The following is a 22,837-nucleotide window of genomic DNA, read 5'->3' on the forward strand; positions in this document are numbered from 1 at the left end:
TCTACTAGGTCCCAGTTTTCCCTAATTCCCCCCACAAAGTCATTTTCCCACACCAAGTCTGGTAATTACAGCTCTCCTTACCAGCCACCAACAGCCTCCTTCCTGCCTGCTACTTCTGTCTTGTTTTCTTAGTTCTGTATTTTAGCTTCCTCTGTATTCCTTTACCTGAACCTGCCTCTATCATTTAACTCCTCTGGTCTGCTGCAGGTGCTTTCTTCCTTTCCTTATGCTATACATCTTTGAAAATAGAAAAAATTACACACTTTTAAGGCAATTTTAGTGCACTTGTTATGCAGATAGACATATACAATGCTACAGGCTTGGGGAAGAGTGGCTGGAAAGCTGCCTGGTGGAAAAGGACCCGAGGGTGCTTGTCAAGAGCAGTGAGCCACCAGTGTGCCCAGGTGGCCAAGAAGGCCAACAGCATCCTGGCTTGTATCAGAAACAGTGTGGCCAGCAGGACCAGGGAAGTGATCGTCCCCATGGACTTGGCACTGGTGAGGCCGCACCTCGAATCCTGTGTTCAAGTTTGGGCCCCTCACTGCAAGAGGGACTCTGAGGTGCTGGAGCGTGTCCAGGGAAGGGCAACGGAGCTGGTGAAGGGGCTGGGACACAAGTCCTATGAAGAGCAGCTGAGGGAACTGGGGTTGTTTAGCCTGGAGAAAAGGAGGCTCAGCACCTTATCGCTGTCTACAACTACCTGAAAGGAGGCTGTAGCGAGGTGGGGGTTGGTTTCTTCTCCCAAGTAACAACCGATAGGACAAGAGGAAATGGCCTCAAGTTGTACCAGGTGAGGTTTAGACTGGGTATCAGGACAGATTTCTTGACCAAAAGGGTTGTCAAATGTTGGAACAGATTGCCCAGGGAAGTGGTGGAGCTACCATCCCTGGAGGTATTTAAAAGATGTATAGATATGGTGCTTAGGGACATGGTTTAGTGGTGGACTTGGCAGTGTTATGTTAATGGTTGAACTCAATGATCTTAAAGGTCTTTTCCAACCTAAATGATTCTACGATTCTATTCTATTTGTAGGTTTATGATCTTTGGCAGGTGTGTTAGGGAGAGCGGACTCTGTACTCTAACCTTGGTTATGCATTCCTAGCAAGTATCTTCAGAAGGCAAGTAGCCCTGTTAAGTCAAATAATATGCAGCAAAAGTCTACAGGAAAAATGGAGTCATGTTTTGTGGAAAGTCTTTCCTGGTAAAAATTCCCAACCTGTACTGTCTCTCCCACGCTAGTACTCTACCTTGACTTTGCAGAACAGTTTATATCGTAGTAAAGGCTGCTAGATCTTCTGGGTATTTCCCATGTTCTTTCCCCACTAAACAGCCATTTCTGCCTCCATGGCTCTGAAGAGGGGCCAGGTGTATCATGATTAATCTGTAACTGTGCACGTGTTGGTTGGCCAGCAGCTCTGTCAATCAAAACGCGTAGGGGCTGGGTGTGGACTGCATTTCCACTGGTGATGGGACTACTTTGGTTCTGCAGGGCAGTCTATATACCGGTTCTAACTTTGTGTTTGTTTATGTCTTACTCTGCTATCAAGTTTGATTGATGTCAGCCAAGCAGTCAGTGAGCAGTGAGGCTGATGGCCAACATGGTTGCGCAAGACTTGTCCATTAGGAAAACAGGCTAACAAACACCCTGGTAATGCTTCTGCTGACACGGTTACTGGGCAGTCTCTACACCACTGTAAAAGGTATACTAAGCTAATGATCCACAGCATGTAAGGTCAAGATCATTCTCTGCTGACAGCCTTATGTTCTTTATTTACCAGTTTCTTGCCACAATACTGTCGCTTGATGCAATTATATATTAATTGGCAGTAATCCAAGCCGCTGTCATTTTTCACTTCATAGTCACCTACCAATTCTCCAGTAGAAGGGCAGACTGCTGCAGAACAAGTTTAAACCTGATGTTTGGCCTCCCTCTCTATTTTGTTTTCTGGCAGACTTCAAGTCTATCATAGACCTTCCTTCACTCCCCGTGCAGGTCCCAAAAACAGTGATAAAAAAATGAAAACAACCCATGACCCACCTCCATTAACCTCAACTCTTCTGCAGATGACTCACTCAAACACTTGACCAGAGCTGCTCCTAGTCTCCTTTTTCAAGCTAACTTCTGCTTTTGGCAGTACGTGGCAAGAACATCGATTGCTAGGAGTGCTGCAGGGAAAAGCAAACTAAAATAAACCATCACTGTCTCTAAAAATGCACAGATAAAAATGCAACATTAAGAAAGAAATGTCTGTTTATAGCAATAGCATTGAAAGAGAAAGGCAGATCCCCAAGCCATGCTTGAGGGCAAATAAACTTCTCTGCGATGTTTTGGAGAAACAGGAAGCGTAAATGAACCGAGACAAACACCAGGGAAAGGTCATCAAGTTTACAGTAGCTGGGACGACTTCAGCAGGTGGCAGTAGCTAAATTGCATTTCAAATTGGTTCCGAGTAAAAATGCATGAAGGCAGCTTGGGAGCATAAACGATTCTGTCTCGGAGCTGATTAATCGGGAGTACACTGTAAATGAGGAGAGGGATGACATGGCAGTCATTTTGAGAAAACAGAAGCACCCTGGTATCAGCACACTTTCCAATAGTACCAGAAATAGGATTTCAGTAGCAAAATAACTGCTTCTGTGGTTTCAGATGAAGCAAGCATATCCTTAACAGCTTTGATAGGAAAGAGCATTGAATTACAAAGTGATCAAATGGCCTGGGCTTGCCATCTCCATTACAGTGCTAACACCTGAGAATGTGGATAACTAACTTCACCTTTTTTTCTAGTTTTCTCCAAAAAAAGGGATTTCTTAAAATTCTTGTTTACAAAAACATCAGACAGGGCCAGAAACTGTGTGAGAGTGCAATTAACTTTACCCACACACCACAAGTCATTAGCAGTCCCTGTTTTGGCTTGGAACACATACGAGGATTGTATGTATGTGTGTGTCCCCGTGTCTGTGTCCTTGTGTGTGGGGGTGTCCCCCCGTGTCCGTGTGTGTGTGTGGGGTGTGTCCCTGTGGGTGGGTGTGAGGGTGTGTGCATGTCCTCTCGTGTCCGTGGGGGTGTGTGTGTGTCCCCATGTCTGTGTGTGGGGGGGGTTGTCCCTGTGGGTGGGTGTGAGGGTGTGTGCATGTCCTCTCGTGTCCGTGTGTGTGTATGTGTGTCCCCCCATGTCTCTGTGCGGGGTGTGTGTGTCCGTCCCCGTGGGTGGGTGTGAGGGTGTGTGTGGGGGCGTCCCCGTGTCCGTGTGTCCGTCCGTGTGTCCGTGCACAGGCCGCGCCTGAAGGACACGAGTCGCGACACACCGACCCGCGCCAGCACCGGGGCACGGGCCGCGCCGAACCCACCCACCCGCGTTCCCTGGGCTCGCGCTGACCCGCAGGCGGGGCCACACCGGCCCCCGGGCCCGCCCCCTCACCGGCGGCCGTTGGGCGCGGCGGAGCCCCGCACCGCCCCCTGCTCTCGCGAGATCCTCGCCGCCCCCCCCGCGCCGGGGCACCCGCTGCACTGAGCGCGTGGGTCACGTGACGGCGCCCGGGCAGGGCCGGGTGACGTCAGAGGTCATATGACCGGCCGGGGCCGTCGCCAGTCTCCCGAGCGCGGAGCGCCGCCGCCCCCCGCCGCCCTCGCCGCCGTTCCGCGCTCCCGCCTGTGCCGCCTCGTCCCGTCCCTTGCCCCCGCCATGGCTCGCGCCCAGGGCGCGCGGGGGCTGCTCGCGGCGGCCGCCCTGCTCGGTAAGGAGGGGGGCGGGGCGGCCGCGGCCTGTGGCGGCGCCCGGCGGGGCGGCCGAGGCAGGGGGGAGGGGTCGCCGCGGCCTGTGGCGGCCCCGGGGCCGGCGGCGCGGGAGGCGGCACCGGGGCGCCGGCTGTCACTGGAAGCCCGCCCGCGGGCTCCCGCCTGCCGCTGCCATGCCGGGGCGGTGACTGACGCGGGGTCCCGGGCCTCCGGGGGGGCAGGCCCGCCCGCGGGGGTGCCCGGCTGCAGGGGGGGCGGCGGGGCCTCTGGGGAGGTGACCGCTCCCTCCCGCTCCTGGCGCCGGGGCCCGGCAGCGCCCGGGAGCCGCGGGCAGCGACGGGAGGTGCAGGGGGGAGGATGGAGGGGAGGCGGCGGCGGCGGCGCCTGGCGGGGGGACCCGTGCCGTGCCCGGGGACGCTCGTGTGGGCACCGGCACTGGATCCAGGGACAGCGCTCCGGGAGCAGCCTGACAGTGCGCCTTTTCCTCTCACGAGGTGTGGAAATGCAGGAACTACTGATGTCATTGCTGGGAAGTAGCGCTCTTCTGTAGGGCACGTAGTGCTCCCGCACTTGATGGCTTTCGTCTTGCTGTATCTTGAGTGAAATCTGAAATGTCGTTGGAATAGAGAGCTTTTAGCGCCTTGGTGAGAAGGTTTGTTAGTGCAGCACAACTGTTTTATGAGGAAGTGTCTTGCTTGTTTACCGATGGCTACCTTGCTTTGGGTCTCTTGCCTTGAAAGCCACATCATGCGACACTATCAAGTTTCTGAAATGTGGCTTTGGCAGCAAAGCAAACTTCTTCAGCAGCCAGTAAGAGTATTTCCTGAATAAAGCAGCAGCTGAGAGTGGTTATCTGCTGTCATTTTGGAGTTTATGACAGTCTTTGAAATTATTTTAAGTTTTTCTTTGGTAATAAATATCTTTATTGTTGTTGACTGTACTTTGGTTTTGCTGAGCCTGAAAGATGTCACTCGCGAGGGGCACTGAGGGGTTCAGATATCCAGCTTTTGCAAGCCGGTGGCTTACACTGCTCTCTGGCTTGCGTTTTAGGATTGACAACTTAAGTGGCATTGAACTGGTGTTGTAGTGGGAATTCTTTGTATAGCTTGTTAGTACAGTTAAGGCTTAAATGAAGAATTGCTTTTGCTTGACTTCTGATCAGCCTGCATAGTTTTAAAGTGGTACCACAGATATTTTCTGGAACCGTAGTAGTCTTTCCCTGCTCAATTAGCAGTTACAGATACGATTCAGTGCATTAGATTTGTCACTTTCTGGCATGTGAAATGTGTTCAGTTTCTGCAGCTGAGGCAACAGACTAGTTTATTTTACTACAGAGTAACTATTTACTGACAGTCAGGGCTTTGTTCCAGTGTCTAGTAGCTGGGTGTTTCTGCATAACTTTATATTAAAGGGGAAAACTTTGTGGTGCAAAGAGACCCCTTCTTGGAGTACAGATGGTGTGTCTACCATCTTGTGCCAGAGTGTGGGACTCCGGCTGTAGTGACAGGAGAAGAAATGAGATAATGAGAAGATAGGAGCTGAATTCTTTAGAGTTTATAGCTTGTTTGCAGCCTTTTAGTCATCTGAGTGAACACTGATGAGGATAGGGTAGTGAACACAGGACACTGGAGGATTAGCATGGGTGGGTCAGGTGTGAAAGCTTCTTTGGCAATACCTTGAGTTTGAGACAATAGAATTATTTTTTTTCTCTCCAGAATACCTCACCACACCTCGCTTACTGTTTCAGTTTTCCATTCACATTGAGCAGCAAGCACTAAGCTGAATATTTCATATGTCAGCATTATGTATTTTGTGATTAATCTCCTCACCATCATCAAATGTGCATATGGAATGAAAAAGATCTAGGGTAGTACAGTGATAAATACAGGGGAAAAGGGGACAACGGGAAGTGAAGTACCTCCCCTCAAATTTAGCTGCTGCTTTTTGAAGTACAGAGGAAGATGGTGCTTGTCTGTTGTTGAACACAATGGGTTAGCTGAATTGTGTACCAGGCCCAACAGAGCTGCTTGTGAGTCCTAAAGCACCTGTAGTTCTTTTTCCTTACTGAAACACAAACACATCAGAGAAAACATCTGAAAATCTGAGTTTAGAGGCAGATGTAGATTCAGTATTGGAGAGTAAATAATGAAGTGTCTGAGATTTGGGGAAGGAAAAATGCATTTGACAAGGTAGTGTGATGCTATTTCAGGGTTATTGGCACATAATCCATGTGTTTCTATTGCACAACTCAAGTCCAAAGGGGAATTTCAAACCTTTCAAACACAGTAAAGAGAAACCTGGACAATACATTCCAGCCAGTGAGTAATTTGGTGTTGTATTGTTTTCCTCAGTTTTAGCATTGCTAGCTGCGTGAAACTGAGACAGAGTATAAATTAGTTTTCAGAAAATACAACTGCTTTTACCTTGTGCGACTTTGAAAAATTATTTTACCAAATGCTGTCCTTAACATAGTGTTTGCTTAATACCTTCTTTAAGTGTGTTGACACAGTCTCTAAGGATCTGAATTTGTGTGCTAGTCTCAGGCCTGTTGTCATGCGATAGGTTAGTCAGCTTGACTTTGGCAGCTTTTGTGACTTGTAAAGTAACTTCTTACCTACTAAGAACTCTGCAGGTTCCCTGACATGCTGCTTTTGAGATATGTTCCCTGGGTTCCTCTTCAGGCTGACAGAGAAGTTTTATTTTTGGTGTTAACCTGTTTCTAGATTGTTCTGTAGTGAATAGGATGTTTGCGAATCAGTAGCAGGTGGTAAATGGAAGAATTACCTCCAGGTATGGAGGAACCCTACTCAAAGAAAATATGGATATTTTATTGAGAAGTTAACTAATTATCTCTATTAAGCTTTTCTATGTTGTAAAGATAACTTATTTCTAGCACTAAGAAGGCATGCCTCACCTTAGTTTATTGCACCTTAACTGCCAACAGTTTGTCTTGAGTCAGACATGATTTGAAAATTTCTTGAGAAAGCTTGATGTCATAATGGATTTCATGGTATTTATTCTCTTGGCAGGAGACCCTTTTGGGTATGTGAGTGGCAGTAGTTACAACAGCTGTTTGCACACTTTATTGTATTATCTTAATTCTAAATTATATATCTTAAAATGTACCTTATGTTTTGGTAAACCACATTTCCATGTTTTTTGTGCACCTGACTTCAAGATGGACTGGTGTCCTTTTCAGTCTAAGGGTAACAATTTCTTAACCTTCTCTGTCACTTGATAGCACCACTGACTGTCAGTACTACTTTTTCTACTGTAATTTGAAGTGTGAGAATGCTAGTAGCACCCCAGCAGTAGAGTACAGTTTCAGACATGGTTCAGCTCTGTGCAGTGGACTCTTGTCTAGCTGTGCCCTCTCCATTGTTCAGGCTTGAGCACAGCAGTCTGCGCTTAAGTCTATTGTATTAGACTTCAGTGGCTTCTGATTTCTTAATAAGGCAGAATTCAGTCTGTGTAACATGGGAACACCAGGATGTCTTTACTTTTCTTGACAGGGGTGAGATCTAATCTTCTCTCAACAGGACTAGGAGAGTGGTTTTACTCAGGCAGATGGTTTATTATCTTTTTTTTTTTTAATACCCTCTCCTGTGGGGAGGCTTTCTCTTTAAATTGTCAACACAGTATGCCTTCCTCCAAAATGTTGTTTGGGGCTGTCAGTTACCTTGAAGGATGTGTGTTAGTTGTGTGGTGTGAAATAGCAGCACTAACCAGAGCAAGTGCAAAATGGACTTGTGTGCGTGCTGGAAAGGGTCTAGCCATGAGAGTTCAGACCTTCCAGTGGACTCATGTAATCAGCTGCTGTAGAGCTATCCCAAGACTTCCTTCCTCTAGATAGGAAACATAAAAAAGCTTCATGTGACTAAACTTGAGGCAGTTGTGCAATTCTCTGGCCAAATGGCAAGTGTACAGCTGCTAAATAGCCTTTCCTTTATAATGCTTTTGTACTTTTATTAAATTTGTTTATAAAGGCAGAGGTTATTAATTTGCAAACTTGAATTGACAAACAAACATTTACTGCTTTAACAGAAATCAACACTATCAAAACCAATGTGAGGCAGCATTAATTTGTTAGTTGGCAAGGATGTATCTTCTAGGGCTGGATCAGGAACTTGTTATAATCAAGTGCCACCTGCACAAGTGCCGCTGATTCTCTTCTCCCCTAAAGTATTCCATCCTTGAATTAAGCTCTCTTCCCCCTTTCCAGCACTGTTTGTGAAGTGAGTCCAACCTTGTCTTTTCCTGCTATGCTTTCCAGATAGCCAGCGCTCAGTTTTCTGAGTCTGCTGGTGACAGGTAAGTGTAAGTCATCATTTTATGAAGACCATCTTGTCTCAGGTAGAGCGGTTCGTGCATTAAGTCTGTCAAGGCGTTTTCCTGCTTTCAGTTGTTTCCCAGAGATGTATAGTTAGTAAATAGTGTGATCTTTCAAGAAATACATTATTTTTTAAGTTCTTGGGGTTTTTTTCTGTACTATCCCAAGGTGGTATAGATCCTGCATCCTAAGCAAATGATCTTGACTTGGTGTTCTGAGAAAGGACTTGTACAAGGTATCCCTCTGGGAGCGGTGCTTACATTAGAAGACAAGTGATTAGAGGAGAGCATAACTCCTCAGGAATTTTTCCATTGTCTTCTCTGGCATAGATTTAAGAGTCTAAAGTGGTGACTAAGGTCACTGCTTTTCTGCTTTGTTCACAAAATGACACTGAGATGACAGGATCCTTCTGAACCATCAGAATGAGTAAATTGCTGGATACTTCTGATCGCACCTACAATAGAAAAACATTCTTTAAGTAAAACCCAGCATTTCTTATCTCCTTGGATTAATACCCCATAGATAGCAGCGTCTGCTGTGTATACCATAAGAACATCTGGGCAGAGGTGCAGGGCAACACAACAGCGCTGTAGCTCAGGTAGTGATTGTGTAGTGCCGGCGTGGGTCAGCAAGCATCACTTACCTTCGGAGCAGCGCTGCACAGTAATTACAGGGTGGGCTGTAGCCAGAGAGGCTTTGATGGGTGTGACCAGGCTGTGGGGGTGATACTCTGAACGGCTCTTGAGATGCTTGTGGGGAGCCGGGAGCTGGGTTATGCTGCATCCGTGGTTTCCCTCCCTGATGCCATAGGCTTTCAGTGTAACTGCGAACAGTCTCATCATCCACTGGATAATCTATATCGCTTAAATTACTGATGATGTGAAATACGTGCCCAGCTGGATTTGGATGGCTTGCTGTCCTTTCTTCCAAGAGGGAGGAAGAAATATGCTGAAGAGGTTTTTACTTATGCAGGAAACATGACTATAGTAACAAAACCCAAGGTGTATGAAAGTAGCTTTTGTTTGAGATCCTTGCTGACAACGTTCCATGTTTCTGATGGAAATTGGAGACAAAGTTGAATCATTAACTATAGTAACTGAAGTCTTGTTTGCAAGCAGTGTAAACAATTGCCATTAACAGTTGCCATTGCATTTTTAGAGCACAACCATCCTTCATCTTTGTCCCATAGTAGGTTTCCATTGTATGGGAGAGTAATGCAAGGGTAGCTGTAGTTGGCTATCAGGATTTCAGTTATAAGTGAAAGCATCTTTGTGTGGTAAAGAGATGGGGAATCTAGCCATTCTAAGAGTCATATTCAAAAGGGCTTAGATTTAGATTGTTCAGATGTGCTAGATTTTTCTGTTAGCTTTGTAGTTTTCAGTTTAAAACAAACTTCACCTTTTGAGGTAGATACTGTTAAGATAAATTGCTATATAACCAAGGAAGTATTAGTTTTGTTTGTTTGTTGTATCAGAGTGTTAATGCACTGTGCTTGTTTTTTTGATGTAGGTATGTTAGATAAGGATGCTGGATTTAATTCAAGTGACGCATCCAGCTGTTGCTTCTACAGTTTCACCTTCAATCTTTTCTTGCATGAGGCTGTAATTTCAGAAATGAGGCATAAAGGAAGAGCTTATTTTATGATTTTAAATTGAAAATATGCAGCTAGAATAAATGTGTAAGCAGCCCTTTTTCAAAACCTATTGGAATACAAAGGACGCATCTGAACTAAGTGAAATTTCTTTGATGCAAGTACGTTTTTGATGATTCCTCTTCTAGATACCCATAATGTAGTATTTCCAGCTAAGTGAATAATGGACTTCACAAAACTTACTTTTTGCTGTTGAAAAGTCTAGGAGCATTTCAGTTCTGTAGATCTGAAATATTGCCCTTGCTCTTCCACAGATAGTTGTAAAATAGGGCACAGCAGTTTATGAAGAACATTTAAAGTCTGAAGTTAAGGAGCTGGAGGTTGTATCTGTTTCTGTGTTAAGTAGCAGAGAATGATATTATGAGAAGTAAAAGCACTATTCTCAACTCGTAGATATGCCATGATAAAATTGAGCAATACTTTATGTAACTTAATTAGAAATATTCCCAGGACAGATTGATTCAGCATCAGTTTGCTTTTCTGTATTCTTGACATTTTGACTGTAGGCTCTTACTATTTGTGGACTGGTGGTGATTCATGCATTAATCACTAGTCAACACTGAAACTGCCTTCACAAACTCAACAGCTGCTTTTCTGCAAAACCCAGGGAGCTGTTCGTCTGCCTTAAACTGGCTGGAGCAAAGAGTAGGCAGAACCTTCTTTCCTTCAGTGTCTTGACTTGTTCTTCAGTGGTTTTTTGCTAGTTTTTCTTTGCCCCTGTAGTCTTCACACTTTCCTCTGCATTCCTCTGAGACCATGGGAGCAGATGATGCTGCAGCACAGTGCTCTCTGATCGCCATCCTTACGCACATCGGCTTACTTGCAGTGGAACAGCCCTCTTGCCACTTCAAGGACAGCTCAGTGTCTCGTGCTTGATGTGTCTGTCTCATCACTGACACTGCAAATCCAGCAGCTGCTGAACATTTCTCAAGGAGTGGAGGTTTATAGCGTTTGTTCCACACTAACGAAATTGGGATTCGTGTCATGGTGTGAACTTAACATTCCAAAAATCTAGTAGTTTTGCAGGTGATACATTTTACTGTTTGTTCACACCCTTTATTTTCTTACTACTAAAGCTTGCTGAAAGTGATTTATCAGCTCTTCATTCCCAGACTCTGGCTTCCATTTGGTGCTTTCTGGTACTTCTGCATTGTCTTTTGTTGTTCTCTGAATCATTTATAATGGGCAGGTCTGTCACATTTTCCTGTAGGTCAGCAACATTTTTCTTAATTGCTTCTCAGTCTTTTATTTCTCTTGCAGTTTTAATTTTTTTTTTCTTCTTTCATTCTTTTACTGTCTATTATTTTTTTATTTTTAGCTCTAATTTTGCCAAGATTTTTAATAGCTGTCAAACAAGGGAGTCTGCATGTGCACTGAAGGCTTTCATTCTAGTGTGTTTTCCATTGGTAGTGTTAGTTCAAGTAGCCATGGACTCTTATTGCCTGCCTCTGTGCTAGAAATCTTCAGGAAAGCATAAGCAGCTTGCTCTTGAGAAAATAAGGGGTTGGGTAAAATGTAAACAAGTTACAGATGTGAACTCAAACTGAAGGCAATTTTGCAAATTGAAACTTCCATGTGAAGGAGCATTGACTGTTTAAAGTACTGCTCTAAACTGCAATGAATAAAATTTTCTTTGTGAATATATGTTCCTTAATGAACATTATGAAGTGGACATAAAGGCAAAGGTAGGACAGTTTTGCTGTGAAATATCAGTTTTCTACAGTACCCATTCTTAAGCAATTTGTTTCTTTTCTCTGTCTTTGGTTTCAAGTCAAGGCTCTTCGAACAGCTGCATAAAGTGTACTAATTCCAGCTTAAGCTTTGGCCCCCTTTGGTGCTGGGGAGGATACATTGTTGCTAAGGGGAAGGCAACAAGGGAAAATGCTTGCTGAGTGCCAGAGAAATTGTTCCCTATGTGTTCCTACAACTGAAGGGCCTTCTACCAAAGTCCGGATGGCAAAAGTCCAGTTTTTCATAATAATTGTCTTAACACAAATGTACGCACCATCATTTTGTAGTGAAAAGTTTTAAAATCGGGATTTGCTTTTAGAAAACTTCTTAGGGAGGGAAGCTAGCTAATGGATAATCCCTTAGCTGGATCTTTTTGCTGTATCAGCAGTTGAATGGATTAGCACGTTTGACTCTTTAAAGCTTATTTGCTGGAGATAGTGGTTTATGTCCTAGAGCTGCACTTTTATCAGGTTTTCTGCAAGACTGAAGTTGTTGCGAATGCAAGCTGATAAAGTGCTAGCATGAAAATGTTGCAGGCTTTTTGCAGTGAGGCTTGTTTTACATGTGTGTGGTGACAGACTGAGAATCAGAAAAATTAAAATTCTACAATAAAGAACTCTGAACACCTTGGTATGATTTCAGATACAGGAGATCTGTCCGGTTAGCCCTTACTGCAAATGAAGTATGAGACAACCAGCTTTCTGGCTGTCTCCAGCCTGCTGCAACATGTCCCCTAGGTGAAGCTTCTTTGGCAGTGGATGCTGCTGTCAGAAAGGATGATTCTGCGCTGCTCTTGCTGCGTGTTCTTACCCTGTTAATTCAGTACTAGTGTGGGCAGTTGTACTAGTGCTCTGAGCCCTGGGGCTGGAGGGGAGCAAGTTGGGGAAAAGCTTTTGTCAGCAGCTCAGTCTGAGGTTAGCTTAAACCAGTCAAGAAAACAGAACCTTGGTCTGTGTCAAGGTCTTGGCACCCATCCTCCTATCAAGTGCAGAAAGCATGATGACAGTAAAGAGAGGTTCTCCTGGCAAGGGTGACATGCTCTGTCACACCATTTTTGGCAGTCCATCCAAAACATCTGCAGTCAACCCAAGCTTTCTAAATGCTGCATTCAGTGCATGTACAGCTGAGTGTCCTGGTACAGCAGCGGGAGTAAAGGCTGCGTGGTGTGCTGCTGGGGAAGGCTGAGTGCTATATGAGTGCAGGATCAAATATGCTAAGTCAATTCTGCCTGAAGCTTGCAAAATAGTCACTGTGTAGGGTAAATGCTGCGTAGCTGCCTTGAACAGTATCACTGGTGTTTGTTGCAAGTTTTTCTTAGCCTCTGAGGACCCAGACAACAGTTCTGGTTTGGATGGCTTTGTCTTTTCATAAATGGGGTGTTAAATTTGTCCTCTGCATTAGGGATGTTGAAGCTAGTATAGAAACTGTTAATGCCCAAGTTTCCAAACTCAAGTGCTACTTAGGATGTACTCACAAAATGTACAGTTGTACATTTTTGTCTGTTCGGGATCAAAAATAAAGGTTTGTCACACCAAGTTAACCACTTGTCATTCTTAACAGGCTTTTTACAGGTGTCGTCTTCATTTGAGGTGAAAGATTCAAGTGGTAAGGTCTGCATAATCGCTGATCTGACAGTAGCCTTCTCGGTGGAATACAAAAGCAGTGGGCAAAAAGAGGTAAGGGGAGGCGATATCTCGCTGCTTGTCTCTAACTTGTGTTTGTAAAATGTGTGGTATTTCTGCATGTGTACAGCATTCCAATTTTTTACAACTATTTAAGCATGTAAAACTGCTTCAGCAGAGATTTCCCCCCTCCTGGTCATGTTGCATCAAGTTTTCTTTATTACTGATGCTTCTTCTAACTAAGCAACAGGGTTCAGGCTGCCTGAAACCACCAGAAATAACAATGTGTGAAATTCCTTTTGTAACTGAAATTCCACACCAATCTGATAGGTAGTTAAAGTAGTTTTCATTGGAACTGTAAAGGCAAAAATGCTTACCAGTTGTCTTTCGGTGAACTTGGTCATACTTACATGGACTAAATCTGAACTGAAGTGGCTGTTGATGTGTAGCTTTTAAACTTCCCTTTAATCTGTGATCTTCTCACTTGGCAAATCTCTGTTTCAGTGTGTCTACAGATTAGTGCAGTGCTTGCAAGCTGTTCCATGTTAACAGGAAAAGCCTGTTAATGGAAAGTTAAGAATTTTTATTTATAAATACTCTGCTTTTCAGTTTATTTTTTGGTATCTCACTACTGAACAGGAATTGTGGATTATTTATAATCTCATTGCAGTTGCATGTTTTGAGGCACTCTTGTTGAAGTTGATTTTTTTTTCTAGCTATCCTACTACTATGCCAGTGATGCACTAGGTATGTGTGATTTATGCTGAGAGTTCTGTTGCGTAGTCAGCTTTTTCAGTGGTGCTGATAGCCTGAAAACTGGCTGATACTGGTATACAAGTTTGCGTTCAGAGGTGACTGCTTTCATAACATGTTTTTGGCTGTTTATTCTTGTAAGCAGTAAATTCAGAACTTCCCAGTAAACATTGTGTTGGTCTTCAGGTACCATGTTACTTCTCAACGTGTAATAAACACAAAAGTATTGTAGCCAAACTGTGTAGGCTGTATCAGTTGCTTTTGGGTTTGCTCAATTGTACGACAAGAAGCAAAGCTTAAATTCTCTCGTTTTTCCCATTTCCAGAGTTTGCCAGATTTGATTCACCTAGTTCAGACGTACCTGCAAATTCATAGTGCTAGTTCAGGGGTAAAAAAAGTCTTAAGAGGTGCTGTATGTACTGTTTTGTCCTCAGATTTCAGAGAGCAATATTCTTAGAAATCCAAGTGCCATTAACATGCTACTTCCTATATACAGGTATGTAAGTAGACATCTTACAGCATGTATGAATGTCAGCTGTATGTTTTATAACGGTTTCATAGGATATTTAAAAAGCAGTAAGAAAAAGCTGTTACACCATCCCATTTAAATGTGTTTTGTTTTCTACCCCACAGTTTGCATACTTTTTTCTTCCACAAAATGCTACAGTAGATCCACAGAGCTCATGTGGTAAAGATAACACATCTCATCCACTTCTGGTGTTGGCTTTTGGAGCAGGACATTCATTAAGCCTGAATTTCTCAGAATCTGCAGACAAGTACCAAGTTGAAGAGCTAGTTTTCCACTACAATCTGTCAGATGCAACTTTATTCCATAATTCAACTGCAGGTAAAATGAAAACTTCCTGTTCTCATTGTGTAACCCTTCCAGATGTAATACTAATTTGTTTCTGTAAATACTGTTAACATACTAATGCAATATAATCTTTTTACAGGTGAAATGAAGAGAGTATCACATAAAACTATTATTCAGGCATATATGGGCACAAAATACAGATGCATCAGCTCCAAGCATGTCAATATGAAGAATGTGAACATTACTTTTAGCAATGTTACTTTGGAAGCCTATCTCACAAATGGCAATTTCAGTGTGAACAGTAGGTATCTTGCAGCAGAAAATGTATGCGGTGAGCTAGTGTTTCCAGTAATAGATTATTTCCTTTTAAGTCTTTATTAATCGTATTAGGCAAGTACAAGCTGGATCTGGAGCTGTGATAACAGCATCTTTCTAAATGAATGGAGTTGCTTCAGGTTTTCTCTGTAGGGGTGTCACCATCCACGACTAGAAGACAGGGCACTGTGTTCCCATGGGTTTTGTATAGGTATTTGGGAACATTCCTTCTGTTAATGAATGTTCACAGGAGTAAACAGGTGCTGCAGTAGGTCGACTGGGCCCATAGTCAAAATCCTAGTTTAAGAAGTATCTGGTAATTTCCAAGTATTATGCCTCCAAACCAAAGTAATTTGAACTAGTTACTGTGTGCTTTGGGGAAAATTGGTGGTAAATGGCAGACAACGGAAACTGGCCTGTAGGGCGCAGATATGTACACATTCCTACAGGAGGCTTTATCTAAACTGTAACAGTGATGTTCTTTCTCTGTCAGGCTCAATCACAAAGCAATTTTTTGTACTGATTGCTTGTATTGAAAAGCATTTTGGAATTTTACTGCTGTAATGATTAGAAGAAGATTAACTACTTCATGGTGTGCTCATGTCCTTTGCTTTTGTGGCAACAGTCTTCAATCATAAAGAGCTATGTAAACTGACCACCCATGCTATCGTAAGGAGTGATAAGTCTTTGCTTTACTTTTGGGGCAAGTAAGAAGTCTTCATCTTCTCTGGGGAATGTAGAACTTTTCTTATGCTGTTAATCCCATTTATGCACCTTTTAAGTTGAAATGAATCTTAAAAACTAGGGTAGTTAGTGCTGGCATGCGATGGATAAATTGAACAAGTGCCTTCTTACAGGAGTATCTCAACCTGTATGTCTGAAAAGTGCCTTGCCTGAGGATGATAATACTGGCATTGACTTCTTTTATGGCTGCCTCACGTGACTGGCTCAGATTTCGGTGTGTGTTGTTCTCTTGATCAGCCTTTTCCATTTAATTAACTAGGCCACAGCAAAGATGTGGACCTACCTTTGTCATTTCAAAAAAACTTGATTTCTGATTCCAGTATTCAAAACTCATGTCACTTTTTAATTACAATGTCTTGATCCCATTACCATAATTAAGTGTAAGTGATCAGTTATCAGCAGGCCTGAACATAAGCCACGATACTGAGGAAAGCTTCTTTAACTTCTACAAAACCTCCCTACTGTGTGATACTTTTAAGACCACCTATTATATGTTCTTACATAGTCCTTTAGTTTTAAAAAAAATAATATATTATTTCTGGAAGGTATTCCTTATGCAGCACAAGTTTGTCAGCATTTGCTTTATTTTCTGTTCTTATACTTTCTTCTCTTCTTATTTTAGAGTAGTATAAATGCTTTAATTTGCCACAATCGCTTCCCCAAAGTTGCTTTTCTCCATCCTGTGGTACCACTGTCTTGATGAAACTGTTGATCCTCAGAAAACCTACGTGATTTCCTATGATCCTGGGATAAACACTGGTCTGAATTCAATCTTTTTGTTTTGGAGTTTCTTTTTTGTTTCCACATTCCTGTTACCCATGCTGCCATGTGCAGTTTTTTCTTCAAATTGGCATCATCCCTACATTTTTATTACTGTTTTGGGTCTGCAGCCAGATATTTTTTCCATTCCTACCGCACAGTGAACTATCTCTCTCTTGTGGTTTTGTGGTTTTTGGGGGTTTTGTTTGGTGGGTTTTTTTTTAATTCAGATGGTTAAAGAATTCTCACTTTATTCTTTTTTTAAAATCTTCTTGACCCTGAAATCACATTGTTCTTTCCAGATCAGTTTCTTCTTTTCATTCTTGGAGGCTTGAAACTTCCCCGGTCCTTTTGGCAGCTAGTTATCGATATTCTTTTCACAGCAGCTTTTTCATTAGAGAATATTTCTGCTGCTGATCTGGGCAAGGCTTACTGAAGGGAAGAGGAGTCAATATTTAGTGCATCTGTGTATCATTAGTGATAGTAGCTTCTGTCGGTGTACCTAGAAGTTAGTGACTGAGGTTACGGTAGTGATTATCTGCAGATCTGAAGAATAGACAGCTTTCATTTTATCTGTGTTGATAGTTTTGTCAGCTGCTTTCCTGTAACTCTGAAGAAGACACATCTCATCTTCAAGTATGTCTCAAAGTTACTAGGAGCTATGCTGTAAATCAGTTCAGTAAAAATACTGTACAAGACTCCACCTAAGACAAACTTAGAGCTGAAGTGATTTGGTCATTTCCATCTCTGTCAACTTGAGTAAGAGGCTGCATGTCTTGAGGTCCTGGAGGTGAAGGGAAATTCTCCCTTGAAGTACCAGGTAAAGTTGCTGTTTGGTTTATTTATTAGGAAATGATCACACGTTGGGACCTGAGCAGTATTAGTCTACAAAAGATAGGGTTGTTCCTCCGTTCATCCACCTTCCCTCTGCTTTTTGTCTTTCCAGAAATGGAGTAGAAATAGGAAAGCATGCTATGTTGGAGTCTGTGTGACTTCAGAAGGTGTGGTTAGAATTCTTCTTTCTTGAGCCATAGTCGAAAGTTAAGTTGCTGTTTAAGAAGCTAGTTATTAGATATTAGATATCTACAAGATGCATATATGGGTTACATTTTAGAGGTAGGCCCTTTGAGTCAGAATTGACTGCTGCAGCAGTTGCTGTTGTCCTTATAAAGTTGCAAGCTGTTATCTCTGACATGTGGACATGACCTTGGCTTGGAACATGGAAGCTTCTACAATAATGCCTTTACTATGACCTTTGGTCTTGGCTTAGATGTTCAGTGCAGGAACCTTCTTGGCTCCCAGATCAAGTTAATAATAACGTGTGGCTAATAAATTGGAGTCACTGTTCTTTCTCTCTTCTTTTGCCTTGGAAGTTGCTGCTGAACTGGATGACAAGAGAAGGCAGTCTTACACATCTTCACTCAGCCGTGTACCCCCGGTGGTGGGTGGCTACTAATGCAGGACTAAAGGGAGGGTGAACATGAGAGGATGTAGCAGAACACTTGCCATGCGAAACAGTGTCTTAAAATCCCTTTCTTTAAGGATAGAAGAGCCACAGCATTGCTATGAGGACTTGAGAGGTCCAGTATTATTTTAATGTTACTGTGGGTATTGCCAAAATAATGACATAGGGTCCTTGCAACCTGGAAGTGTAACTGAGGGAGGGGGAGGAGGACAGCACATCTTCTGGGAGGCAGTTTTTAACAGTGGGCAGGAAAACTGTTCCTCTGCTTCTAGCACACAAGTGCCCACCAGAGTGTCTGAGGGGTACTCATCTCAGCCTTGCTGTGAGCATACGGCAGGAACGCTGGCTCTGTCGTGTGGCAGTGTCTTATTTATCCCGACTTGATGGCAAAGTGAAATGACAGGCGTGAATGAAAGCAGGTGCGGTCACCATGAACTTCTGTAAATGACAGCAGAGGTGTCATTTTCAGATGCCAGGCTTTAAAAGTGTCTCAAACTTTGCAAGAGAGTTTAGGTAATGCTTTACCATTGTGTTTCTCAGCTTTTATTATCATGTTAGGAAAAGCTGCTTGAAATTACCCTCTTTTCCCTTGAGGTTTAAAAAGGTAGATCATCCCACAGCTTAATTTTCTTTGGTAATAAGTTTTCCTTTCCCTCCAGAGACAGAATGTGCTGAAGATATGGTCTCTACTACTGCTGTAGTGCCTACAACTCCTAGACATACTACTAGCCAGGTTCCAACTAGCCCAGCACCGACTGCATCACCTCCAAATCCTGCAGTTGGTAAATACAATGTGACTGGTCCAAATGGAACCTGTGTACTTGCCTACATGGGCTTACAGCTTAATATCACCTATCTAAAAAGAGATGAAAAGGTATGTTTTTTTCTTTTTTTTTTCTTCAAAGCTTTCAGATTCCTTCTTTGGGGAAGACTGGGTAAATTATTGTAAGCTAACTTTTTTCTTTAAAAATCCCAGTTCTTTGTAGTGTTCCTTCGTGGCTGTCCTCTATTGAATTGCTTGATTTGGATTAGACCAGTGACAGTTCAGCTAGTTCTCTTCTATTGAAAGTGATCATGAAAGATTTTTCCATTCAGTAGGGACGCTTAAACTTGTCTGTCAGATCCAGTAAGTGTATACAGCCATTCCACAGAAGCATTAAAAACGGTCAAGATAAGAGTAGGGGGAAACCCTTTTATCAGAGATGCCATCTAACCAAGATTTTAAAACTGTTAAATAAAATAGAGGAATTTGGCCTGAGATGCAGCTTACACCAGCTTGTAACTTGCAAGTGGTATCTGCCCAGTGACTGCAACGTGTGGGCAAATCCGGCATTGTATGGCTGTGAGTGTAAGCAAGCTAGAAGCCGACTGAATATACGGTGATGTGTTGGTCTCTCTAAATGTCGTAACTAATCCTCTTCTCTCACAGGTGGGTTTGGATTTGCTGAATTTCATACCCCATAATACAACTTCTTCTGGGAGATGCGACAATACGTCTGCCTTGTTGAATTTGACTTTTGAGAAAACGAGGGTTATCTTCCACTTTGCATTGGTAAGTATCTGAGGGTCTGCATGACATTTCACGTGGGAAAACTAATCAGGGCAAGTACAACAGAAAAAAGATGCAACTACAGGAAGGGGGAGCAAATAATTCTTTTGGTTTTAATACTAGGATTTAAATTGTTTAATACTTTATGACTGTTGTGAGGAAAAGATATGTACATGTATATCTGCACACATATACATAGAAATGTCTTTTGTTTGGAATGGGAATTGGAATGGAAAAAAAAATCAAATGCGATTGTATTGCCTAGTTTCTAAAGCTTCTTGCCCAAACTGGGAACAGCCTGTGACAAGTAGGCATCTCACCTAATCATACAGATCTGGAACTGATTTAAGTCCTCATTAATAGTACAGCCCAAGCGCCATGTGTGCTTGTCTTATGGTCTCGTCATGGTTGGGAATCCTGTTTCACACAGCCCTGCCCCAGGGCTCTGTTAGAGTGGCGTACCCTTGGGGACTGAAACCACTGTGTTTGTCAGACTCCTTTTAATACTCTGGGGATGTGATCGTGTTTGATCACTTGACCTGTTGCTATAAATTACTGTCCACATCTCTGTGGGGTACCTCTCTGTGGAGCTGCTTTGAAGCTGTATGTGTATGTGTAGCGCAGGTGAGATCATTGCACTGGCATGGGTCGGACTATGCCTGTAGCTGGGGAATCAAATCAGGAGTCTGAGGGGTGACAGCCCCCCTCTTTCTTCCCCCCTTCCCTTTCCCCTCTTCCCTAAGGCACATACCTTCTGTAACTTTTCTCTCCTTAAGCTCTTCCTTTGGATGCTAATCCCAGTTGTGGACTATCCTTTGAAAACCTTTCTCAAAATGCATGCAGAATTGAACACAAGTGTTAACAGCTTATGTTGTACATCATTAGCTTAAATGACAACTACTGGTTTCTTTTTTTTAAAAAAAGAATGCAAGTACTGAAAAATTCTTCCTGCAAGGTGTGAATGTAAGCACGACTCTGCCTTCTGAAGCAAAAGGTAGGGACTTTTAAGAAACTTATTTTCTGTGACTACTTCTATAAATATTAAGGGTAATCTGCATTAAATAACGTTAGAAATGTTGAGGATGAATGCGATGAATTTAATTAATTAAATCCATGAGCTTACAGCTCCTGTTCTTCAGCATTCTGTAATAAGACTTTCTCTTAACACAGTTCCGAATTTTGAAGCATGGAACAACAGCATGAGTGAGCTGAGGGCTACAGTAGGGAACTCCTACAAGTGCAGCGCAGAGGAGAATCTCCAGGTCACGGACAAAGCCCTTGTCAATGTATTTAATGTTCAGATCCAGGTTTTCAAGATCGACGGGGACAAATTTGGGGCAGGTAAGAGGCTTACATTTGGGGGGAAACCAAGATTTGTGAAGTACACTTTGATATAAACTTAATATTTTGTAGTGAAAGGTCAGCCTGTGGGGTGCTATGCTGAGTCTCTGCATGCCCTACTACAGATGTTGTGGAGGCTAAGACGTCCGTGTTGAGGCTGCTGTGAGAAGTATGTGAAAAGCTTTGAAGTAACTAGAACTTGTTCCTTGTGGTCCAGAGGAGAATTAAGGAAGAGCGTTAACTTTCCCTCCTAACTGTGTGCAGATAGCTGTATGAAAGGGATAGTAAAGTTCTGGGCGCTAACAGACTCTTAGTTAACGCTGTCCCCTCTGACTGTGGTGGTTAAAGCAAAACAAAACTCCCACCTGAGGAGCTGCATGGATATATTTGATGGCTAAGCTTGTGCGTAAGAGTAACAGCTCTTGAAGGAAACTATTACGAACCTCTTTATTGGGCATACAACAAGTACTAGAAAGACTTTGTCCTGAATGATCACAGTTAGTGGAGGTGGCTTCCTCCTGGTTGTTGGCAAGCTAAGCTAGAAGTTAACTTGAGCCAGTTTTATCTGTGTACTGGGAGCAGAAGCTTGCAGTTCTGAATTGAGCCATCTGTTGCTGCCGTAGTGCCTAACGTGGATCTTTTTCTCTCTCCTCAGTGGAAGAATGTCAACTGGATGAAAATAACATGCTGATCCCTATAATAGTTGGTGCAGCTCTTGCTGGTCTTGTTCTAATTGTCTTGATTGCTTACTTGATTGGCAGAAAGAGGAGCCATGCTGGATATCAAACAATTTAATGACTTGCACTAACATCCACTATAGATGAAAAGCAATTGCAAGAGCCTGGGAAAAAAGCCCCCACACATTTCCCCTGAGCTAAAATTGATATTGTAAGGGAACACCTTTTCTTGCAAATTGCTTCTTCTTTAAAGTCTGCTTTATTAAATGTGAAATCATCCTGCAGCATTTAACTATGCACAAAAATAACTTCTGAAAATTCTGGTGTTTAATTTTGCTAACTAGTTTAAATATTTACCCACTTAGAAACAAGCTAAAAGTTTTTAAGGGTGCTTTTTTGGAATTGGCATAAGGTCATGTCAGCTAAAGATTCCAGAGAGGGATGTTGCTAATTCACACTGACTCAATTTCAGAGCTCTTAACAAAGGGAAAAGGTTCAGTCTTTGTACCGCTGCCATCCAGTGATGATGTTAATTATACTGATGATGCATTGTGGGAAAAAAAACCCCAGTAACAACTGACAAAATTGGAATTTAAAATCTAAACTCCACCTTGTCTCTTAGGTGTGTATTTTTTACTAAGCTTTAAACTCGATGCCTGGCATATGCAGGGTGTGAACGACGCAATACTCAAACCTTACAGGAACTCTTTACAATTGGACAGCTCCCCTGTTTGATATTTTTGATGCTATGCCAGCTTGTTAGGAGCTGGTACTTTTTTAAAATGGGTGTTATTTTTATTTACTTTTTTTTGTAAAGTGACTTCAGTCTGTTCTGTTGGAAGGTCCAGAGAGATCCTGTTACTGCACACGTGTACAATATAGATCTCAATCTGCTGATTCTCTTGCTTTAAACTTGGCTGGGGGGTTGTACACTTCAAGGATCAGTTCTTATGTATGCATTGCCTGTAACAATGCTAATAAAGACACTTTTTTTCTGTATCTCTTAGTGTATTGCTCATGACTTTTAAAAACATTTGGCTGTTTGGTAAGTGCTAAAATCTTGGTTTGTCTCTACTTGGGATGTTTTAATGATCCTTTGTGGAGTTACGTTAACCAAGTGTGGTTTTGGTTTTTCCTCTGCGGCACAAAGGTGAGGCTGAACTGCGTATGCTTCTCCAGAACAGTCCCTTGTTTTGGACTTTGTGCTTGGAAACAGATAAAAGCTTCTGTGTATCAGTAACCTGGCATCTGGAGAAGTTCATTTTCCATTAAATTGCTGCTTGCTGAGAAATGTCAGTTTATTATTGGTCTGCCCTGCTAAGCATCACTTTCTGAAAGTGCTGCTAAGAT

General features: G+C 42.8%; 1 protein-coding gene across 1 annotated transcript; it reads left to right on the forward strand.

The window, feature by feature from the left end:
• Positions 1-3,551: 3,551 nt before the first annotated feature.
• Positions 3,552-22,486, forward strand: LAMP1 (lysosomal associated membrane protein 1). Its single transcript, XM_056328278.1, has 9 exons — positions 3,552-3,735; positions 13,009-13,124; positions 14,457-14,670; positions 14,777-14,938; positions 18,580-18,794; positions 19,350-19,472; positions 20,394-20,463; positions 20,640-20,810; positions 21,466-22,486. The coding sequence occupies exons 1-9, from the start codon at positions 3,567-3,569 to the stop codon at positions 21,603-21,605; spliced, it is 1,380 nt and encodes a 459-aa protein (XP_056184253.1). The 5' UTR covers positions 3,552-3,566; the 3' UTR covers positions 21,606-22,486.
• The last annotated feature ends 351 nt before the right edge of the window (positions 22,487-22,837 follow it).

Source organism: Falco biarmicus, chromosome 2 (assembly GCF_023638135.1).
Source record: "Falco biarmicus isolate bFalBia1 chromosome 2, bFalBia1.pri, whole genome shotgun sequence".
NCBI lineage: Eukaryota > Metazoa > Chordata > Aves > Falconiformes > Falconidae > Falco > Falco biarmicus.

Excerpts from the sequence above, each read along its gene's own strand:
- LAMP1 (XM_056328278.1), top strand. The coding sequence starts at position 3,567 with ATGACCGGCCGGGGCCGTCGCCAGTCTCCCGAGCGCGGAGCGCCGCCG. Across the intron at positions 3,736-13,008 it reads CGCGGCGGCCGCCCTGCTCG|GCTTTTTACAGGTGTCGTCT; the intron begins GTAAGGAGGGGG and ends CATTCTTAACAG. Across the intron at positions 20,811-21,465 it reads CGGGGACAAATTTGGGGCAG|TGGAAGAATGTCAACTGGAT; the intron begins GTAAGAGGCTTA and ends CTCTCTCCTCAG.